The sequence below is a fragment of the Trichechus manatus genome, unplaced genomic scaffold (genome assembly GCF_000243295.1).
Source record: "Trichechus manatus latirostris isolate Lorelei unplaced genomic scaffold, TriManLat1.0 scaffold00140, whole genome shotgun sequence".
Lineage (NCBI taxonomy): Eukaryota > Metazoa > Chordata > Mammalia > Sirenia > Trichechidae > Trichechus > Trichechus manatus.
Window position 1 is genome coordinate 4,127,276 of NW_004444076.1, and position 9,271 is coordinate 4,136,546.

General features: G+C 36.4%; 1 protein-coding gene across 1 annotated transcript in view; it reads left to right on the forward strand.

The window, feature by feature from the left end:
• CCDC83 (coiled-coil domain containing 83) overlaps window positions 1–9,271 on the forward strand; it is a 58,959-nt gene that overhangs the window by 5,493 nt on the left and 44,195 nt on the right. The window contains exon 2 of the mRNA XM_004385519.2: window positions 1,873–1,957. Within this exon, the coding sequence (XP_004385576.1) occupies window positions 1,873–1,957 (85 nt within the window). The remainder of the gene's footprint in view (window positions 1–1,872; window positions 1,958–9,271) is intronic.

Here is a 9,271-nt window from a genome sequence, read left to right on the forward strand (position 1 = left end):
ATAGTATAGCCTTATTATAGTATTATAATATCATAGTATAGCCTTATTTTTTACTGTTATGTGGAGACCACCTTATCTATAGTTGTTTGTTGTTGTTAGGTGCTGTCGAGTTGGTCCTGACTCATAGCGACCCTATGTACAACTCTATCTATATAATCTCTTTCATTTATTATCTATATTGTATCCTGTTATTTCCCTCATAGCATTTATCACAATGTGTAAATAATATGTTTGTATGTTTACTTCTTTATTGTCTAGTAAAATGTAAGTTCCTTGAGGGCAAGGATCATGATGGTCTTGTTTGATGCTGTCTCCATAATTATTAGTATAATGCTTGGCACATATAGCAGCTCATTAATCTACATTTCATGTAAGATTGCATGAAAGGCAACACTGGTCAATTTAAATGATGAAATTTTAGAACAATAGAGAGCATCTCTTTTCAGTCTTGTTATTTACAGAAGAGTAAGCCAAGGCATAAAAAGGGTGAGTGTCTTTAGGCAGTTAGTAGAGAACCAGGTCTAAAATCCAAGTTTCATAGTACACAAACAGAAATTTTTTGCCATTAAAAGATTTGCTTGTTTTATTTTTATGTTGCATTTTCTCATCGTTTGGGAGGAAGGCACTTTATTTTTCCCTCTACAAAGAACTGTATACTTAAAAATAAATGATATTTTTGGGGACAGGGCTGAAGATGTAAGATTCTGATTCAGCTGAAATTTGCAAAGCACTTACTTTATGTCAAAAACATTCACATATGATTTCTTATTTTAATCCTTACAATAAAGTGTAGAGCTAGGTATTGTTATTTCCATTTAACAGCTTGGAAATTGAAGCCCAGAGAACTGGCTTGCCTGAGGTCATACAGGTAAGAGTGGTAGGGACAAGATTGAAAAGCAGAGTTTCTCACTCTCTAACCCCTCTTCAATCACAGACGTGCTGTATTTTCGTTGTTTGTTTTTAATTGAGGCAAGGGATGTTGTTTGTAGGTGTCATTGAGTCAATTTTTAACTTGTAGCAACCCCATGTGACAGAGCAGAACTACCACATAGGGTTTTCTAGACTGTCCTCTTTACAGGAGTAGATCACAGCCACTGACTGTGTTTGAATAGCCAGCCTTTTGATTAGCACCCAAGCATTGTGCCACTAGGGCTCCTAGAGGCAAGGGAGGTAGGGTGAAGTTATTTCCTTTGCTTATTTTGGTCTTAAATTTAAAGTTATAAGATTTATTATGTAATAGCGATCTTAAGATCTGATTAGCCCTTCAAATAGCTATCACATGCTCTATGCCAAAGTCATTCTGTTCTTTTCTCTCTTTAATACCTAGCAGATGCTTAAAGAACGTTGAATGTTACAGAAATGTAGTTGCACCAGGACAGAGACTTTTATTATTTCTATAAGAGATGGTGAACTAATATACTTGAACCAATAAGCATGCCTAGTTTACCTTAGTATTTCAAGGTGTGGTTGTCCTTATAAAGTAATTATTTTGTCAATCATTTTTATCTGAATGTTTCTGTACTTTGGGAAAACGTGTTTTCTGTGTGCCCTTTCCTAGGTTTTCTTTAAGTTGAATTATTTCTACATAATTAGAAAGTATAAAAATTATGACTGAAATATAAATGGAGATTGATTTTTTTCAAAAACAAAACAAAACTTGAAATTATCTCCCAAGTAAGTATTTTAGTAAGTAAAATATATTCAGAAACACAAAATCTCTTAGGAAAGATTCTTATCCCTAAATGGATTTTTATAATATATTGAATGATTCATTTCAATTCAGAAAATTTAGTTTAATTTTTAAGTTTTGTTTCATTAATTTTTCCTAAAATAAATAATTGTAACTTTTTTGTTGTTGTTGTTTATTCTCAGCTGTCAAATAAAGGAAAATGCAGTAGAACGATTCATGGTTCAATTAAAGAAACTTAGGGAAAAGAACCAAAAGTATCATGAAAGAGTGAGTATAAAATTTAGTGCGTGTATCTAGCCACTAAACATTCACATACATGCTTTAAAAAAGTGTGAATTGTAACAAAATGTACTCTAGGAAATTATCTTCTTCAGTGCTTGGAATTAATTTATAATTCATTTAAGTCTCCTTGTACATGTGATGCAAAAAGGTACTACTGTTCGCATTATATTAATTATAATGTCAAAGGAAGCTTGAATTATGTAATAAGATCATGAGGACACTGAATTTTACGTTCAAAATTCTAAAGCTTTGAAACCATATTTATCTTTTGACTTCATATTTCACCAAACTGTAAAACAATGTTTATCTTTAACCTCTGTATCTTTTTGCTTTTAGATTTTCAAATAGTTTACATATATAAATACCATTAGAGACATACAATACCAGTTGTTAAAATGACTAATGGGATATTTAACACGATATATTGTTTTTGTAAAATTAGATTAAAATGAATATCAAAAATAACTATCAGGACTAAATACTAACAAGAATATATTTTGGCAGCGGCTAATCATAATTAACTTATCTCTTAAGGCATCTCATGAATGAGGAAATACTGAGAGTGCCCCTGTTAACACACTTATTTTATAGGTACCCTGAAACTTCCACAGTTAATTGTTTTATTTGGCTTTTCTCTTAAAAAGACTCTATCTACAAATTTTAATGGAATTGGGATCAGAGACCTGAGTTTGCATTCTGGCTTTAGAACTTATTGTGGATGTCATTTTGGGTAAAACTGCTTTGTGCCTTAATTTCCTTCTTGTAAAATGGGGATTCCTGTTTACCCCAGAGGGCTGCTTTGCTCATTCATTCAGCAAATACTCATTGGACAAGACAATTTAGACACTGTCACAACTCTCGAGGATCAACCACTTGGAATAGGGACTAAAACAGGAACTCAGATCTATGGATTAGAGTGGAAAGGGAAAGTTTGGCCTTGGTGCTTGGGTGCAGGTTCCACGTGATAAGATGCAGAGCATGTAAGAGGAGTGACCTGCTATTAAGGGACCAGTGCACATCCCCAGTGGTCAACACTGGGATTCCTAGGTCAAGATGTGGTTGTGGCAAGTACAACAGATCAGGATCGAGGAATCACTATCCCCATTAGCCATCATTTGGAGCTAGAAACAGTTAAATTTCTTGTTTCCATGAGGATTAGCTCAAAAATGGGACAGACCTAAGTCTGCTCTTGGGAACATTAGTGGGCCCAACAATGAGGAGCATGGAAAGGCAGATTCTAACTCCAACTATATGTATCTGGACATCATACATTTCTTTCCATTTATACTGCTATCACCCCAGTTTAAGCCACTATCGTCTCTTATCCATCTCTCTCCATTTTCCACAGTGCAACCAGAATTATCCTTTGAATGCTATAAATCCTTCAGTGGCTTACTATTGCACAGAAAATAAAATACATAGTCCTTACTAAGGCCTTCAAGGCCATGCGAAGTCTAGCCCCTGCTCCCCTCTCCAACCTTTTTCTAGCTGTTCCACCCTTTGCTTACCGCTGCTTCTTTCAAATCTTGGAAAACTCTCTTTCTCATTACTGTAACTTTACCCACGCAGTTTCCTCTCCCTGGAATGCTCTTCTCTTGGCTAGTTCCTTTTCATTCCCCCAATCTAAGCTGAAATGTTGTGCAAAAATATATCTCCGTCTCTAAATGAAAGCTCTATTAGACAGCAGCCCGAATGGGCCTATAATGAGCAGGCGTTCAACAAATATTTGTTGAGTTGACTCACATTAACACCAGTGGAAGGAAGAAAGTTTGAGGTCACAGATATTTAAATCACTAAATTAAACATGACTCATTAGCAACATATATTTTTTCTCTTAAGTTATGTCAACATCAGAAATGCCTCTCTTCCTAGCCATCATCTCTTCCTATGTGTATTTAATCTTGTGTGGCTTATCACCTTATTTATTATCTTTATTTCTACCTGTTTGTGTTCATTGCACCATTCATGACATTACACAGTCTATAGTTCACTGTGTCCACTTCCTCACCTTCCAATTCATTCTTCTGCTCCTACTGTTTCACCACAACAGCTCTAGCAAAATCTATTAGGGACATATTAGCCAGGTCCAAGGAATTCTTTTTAGTCCTCACTTTACTCCCCATCCCACCAGCAGTCAATTATATAGTCACTCCTTTCATCTTGAAACTCTCTTCTCCTTTGGGTTCCAGAATATTACTCTCCCTTAATTTTCCTCCTACTTTCACCATTTCTTCTTGCTTTTCATTCTTGGAAATTTTCCTGGCCACTCCTTAATTATGGTATTGACCACAGTTCTGATCTCAACCCTTTTCTTTCACTTTGAACTCTCTCTGGGATGATCTCACTTACCACCATGGCTTCAACTACCATATTTATATGGTGATAATTCTTGTGTGTGATAAAATTTCATAATACTGTTGTTGTTGTGTGCCTTTGAGTCAATTCTGACCCATAGTGACCCTATAGGACAGAGTAGAACTGCCCTATACTGTTTCTAAGGCTGTAAATCTTTATGAGAGCAGATCTCCGGGTCTTTTCTCCATTGGTGGGTTTGAACTGCCGACCTTTTGGTTAGTAGCTGAGTGCTTAACCATTGTGCAACCAGGACTCCTTATTCATAATACTATACACGCATACACACACATACACACAAAAGAGGTCATATAAAGACTGGTGAAATACCCTTGCCCCCTTGTTCTACCACATCTATTTTACCAATCTGCAGCTCTGAAAAACAGCTTTTCATGCTTCTGTGACTGGGCTCCCAAGCACAATTAAATGCATACACACAGTGACATTAAAAGTTTATAGCTTCCAACACAGTTGAATCTCAGCACTGTTAAGAAAGCCTTTTTGCTTGTCCCTGGTCAGCTGTCCTTTGTGATCACCATGGTGTTTGAGCTGAAACTTAACTATCCACCTCAGTCTCCCTAATGCTATTTCTGTTGAGCACACTCTCAACAGATGACTTAAACTTCCATTTGAGTGGGAAAATAAGCAGATTTAAACTCCTTCATCTCCCTTTCTCTTCACTCCTTAATTTATCTGTATCCTAATCCATAACTCCCTTGTCCTGTTGATAAGGAAGAGGGTTGGTCCTCTTTTTCTGAAGTCATACATGCCCCAGATTCCATCCTAAACTCTTCCCCTGGAATTTGCTGTGCATACAATCTTCCACCTATACTGTTCAAGATTCCCTGGGTGGTACAAATGGCTAATGTGTTCAGCTGCTGACTGGGGGTGTTAGTGGTTTGAACCCATGCAAGGGCTCTTAGGTAGAGAGACTTGGTGATCTACTTCTGAAAAATCACGGCCATTGAAAACCCTGTGGAGCACAGTTCTCCTCTGAAACACATGAGATCATCATGAGGGATCATCATGAGTCGGAATCAATTCGATGGCAACTGGTTTGGTTTGTTTAGTTTATACTGTCTTCAAATTGCTTTTCAGCATATACTCTTTCCACTGGACTTACTAATGTGCCCAAGTTTCCATCAGTCTGAAGAAGGCAAATGATACAAAATGTCCTATGATCTTACCTCCCCTCAGGGTATCACCATAACTCTCTTACTCCTTTTACTCATTCATTCAATCAACTTTTTTTTTTTTTAAGTTCTTAATGTGGACTAGGAACTGGGAATCAAAGATGAAAAAGATCTGCTTCACTATTTTAAAGAAAATAACAGTCTAAAAACCTAAGCCAGTGTAATGTAGCTTTTGCCAAATTTTTAATCTTCATTCTATTTAATTTCCCTGTGGCAAGTGACAAAGTTACTCTCTCCGATCTTGAACTTTCTCCTCCCTGGGCTTCCAATGCGCCCCTCTCTTCTCTTTTGAGTTTCTTCTCCCCAAGTGAGCCTTATTGGCTCCTTCTCCTCCCTTGCCTTTTTCTTTTTCTACACTTCCTTTGGGTGGCCTTGTCCCACTGCAAGGGCTTCAACCAACCATTTGCCAGAGACTGTCAAATCTCCCTCTCCAATGCTAGCCTCTCTTCTAGACTGTATTCTCAACTACCTACTGGATTTTTCCATTGGAATATATCATGTTGTTGTTAGGTGCCGTCGAGTCAATTTTTGATTCATGTCAGCCCAATGTGACAGAGCAGGACTGCCCAAGAGAGTTTTCTAGGCTGTGGTCTTTGTGGGAGCAGATTCAAAGTCCTTCTCCCGTGGAGCAACTGGGTGGGTTTGAACCACCAACCTTTTGTTGGTAGTCAGGCACTTAACCTTTGTTCCACTAGGATTCATGAGCACCTAAAATTCAATGTGTCTGTAAATCAAGACCCTTCACAGTTATAATACTTCTTAGACATAACCAAACACCTCATGGGATTGATTTCATGGGTTTGAAGGATAGGACCATAGTCAGGTAGGACATCTCAGTCATTTCGCATAATATAGTTCATAAAGTTTATGTTCTACATCCTAGTTTGGTGAGGAGTGCCCGGAGTCTTAAAAGAATGTGAGCAGCCATCTAAGATACTACTATTGATCTCTACTTATCTTGAGCAAAAGAGAAAGAAGGAAATCAAAGACTCAAAGAAGAAATTAGTCTACAGGACTAATAGTCTACACGAAACACTGCCTCATCTACCCTTAGATCAGAAGAACTAGATGGTGCCCAGCTACCACTACCAACCATTCTGATCAGGGCCACAATAAGTGGACCCTGATAGAATGGGAGAAAAATGTGGACCAGAACCTTAAATTCCTAAACAAAAAACAAAAAATCACAACAACAACAAAAAAACCGCTTACTAGACCTGTTCAGATTGGAGGACTCCCTGAGACTATTGCCCCAAGATACTCTTTGAACTTTGAACTGAATCTAGCCCCTGAGGTCACCTCATTTTTACTAAATAACAGATTAGCTCACAGAATAAAAAATATCACCCTTGAGTACTGTGCTCCTTTAAAAAATCATCTGTATGAGACCAAATGGTCAACAATTACTTTAAAACAAAAATGAGAATGTAAGGGAGCAGGAAAACTAGATGAATGGAAAAGGAACAACCAGAACAGAAATATTGAGAATATTCATGCACTGTGAAAATGTAACCAATGTCACTGAACAATTTGTGTAGAAATTGTTGAATGGGAACCTAAACTGCTGTTAACCTTCACCGAAAACACAATAAAGTATTATTAAAAAAAAAAAAAAACAACTGGCAAAATACGAATAAAGTGTCTAGTTTAGTTAATAACATTGTACCAATGTCAGTGTCCTGGTTTTGATAATGTAGTATGGTTATGTAAGGTGTTATCATTGGGGAAAGCTGCGTGAATAGTAGATGGAAATTCTCTGTACTATTTGGCAACTTCTTGTTCTTCTTATAAGTCTTAAAAAGTTAAAAGAATAAAGCCCATGAAATAGCCTTATAACAAAATCAATCTTTTTTTTTTTTTGTAGCTTATTTACTGAATATCTTTTTTTCCCTATTTTATAATATAATGATTATTGTTGCCTCAAATAATAATTATTGACTTCAGTTTGTAGGATGAACATATCTTTTTTTAGCACATTTTTTAGCACTAAATTTTACTTCTCAAAATAATTTTTCAGATATATTGGATTTTGTAACATGTTGTCAGATATTTTGCCTTCTATTTGAAATTCAGGTGGTATCTGGAAAGTTAATATAGACCTTATTAAATTTATATATAATGCCAAATATGATTTAGTAACATTATGCAACATTGTATAACATTTTCAGGTCATGTAATTCTGTTTAGGAGCCCTGGCGGCACAGTGATTAAGCACTCGTCAGTCAGCCAAAAGATTGGCAGTTCGAACCCATCATTTGCTCCATGGGAGAAAGATGCGGCAGTCTGCTTTCATAAGGATTTACAGCCCTGGAAACCCTATGGGGCAGTTCTACTCTGTCCTGTAGCGTCACTGTGAGTCAGAGTTGACTCAAAAGCATTGGGTTTGGTTTGGTTTTTAAATTATCACTGACTTTGGAAATGTTTTACCGCTATATCATGGTAAATATTTTTAAGCTGAAATTGAATTTGGAGATCATTGTTGCCTTACTAAAATTAACGTAAGTAAAATCAGATAAAGATTTGCTTAGTATTCAAAGCATTGCTAGCAGAATTTTCCATTTCTACAAGTGTAAGTGGAAAACTCATATTTGGAAAGAGCATTAGCAGTGCAATCGTTTGGCAAGAGATATTTCCATTGTTATTCAAGTTTCTACAAATATTTAATTTTAAATTAACTTATGTCCAGCCAAAAGAATTCAGTTTTTTTTAATAAGCAAACAAAACATAGATCTATTTCGTCAAGAAAATGAAATATTTGATAATTGGTGGTTGTTGTTATGTGTCATTGAGTATAATTCGACTCCTAGCAACACCATGTGATAGAGTAGAACTGCCCCATCAGGTTTTCTAGGCTGTAATCTTATGGGAGCAGATCACCAGGTCTTTCTGCCAGGTAGCTGCTGAGTGAGTTTGAATCACAAACCTTTAGGTTAGCAGCTGAGTGCTTAACCATCGTGCCACTAGGGCTACTTGATAATTGGCTAAAGAGTAATAAATTGTTTATTTTCAGTTGCTAATATTGATTTCTTCGTTTTTTAAATTAAACTTTTTGAGATAGTTGTAGATTCACACGTAGTCATAAGAGATCCTGTGTATTCACTACCCAGTTTCCCTTACCATATTATAAAACTGTAATACAATATCATAACTAGGATATTGACATTGATACAGTCAAGATACAGAACATTTCCTTCACCACAAGGATCTCTCATTTTTCCCTTTTATAGCCACTTACTTCCCTCCAGATCTCACCTTCTTCTTAGCCCCTGGCAACCGTCAATCTGTTCTCCATTTCTAATAAATTTTGTCATTTTAAGAATGTTATATCAAGGGAATCATGTGTAAGTAGCCTCTTGGGATTATTATTTTTTTTATGCAGCATAATTCTGTAGAGATTTATCCAGGTTCTTGCAAATATCATAGTTCTTGCCATTTTATTGCTGAGTAGTATTCCATGCTATGGATGTACCAGAGTTTGTGTAACCACTCACCTGTTAGAGGACATCTGGATTGTTTCCTGTTTTGGCTATTGTGAATAAAGCTTCTGTAAACATCCATGTACAAGTTTGTGTGAACACAAGTCTTCTTATGGGATAAATGCTCAGGAGTGCGATTGCTGGGTCATACGGTAGTTGCATGTTAGTTTTTTTAGAACCTGCCAACAACTCTTCAGACAAAGATTAGACTGGACTATGGGACATAAAATGATACTCATGAAGAGTGTGCTTCTTAGCTCAAGTAGATACATGAGACT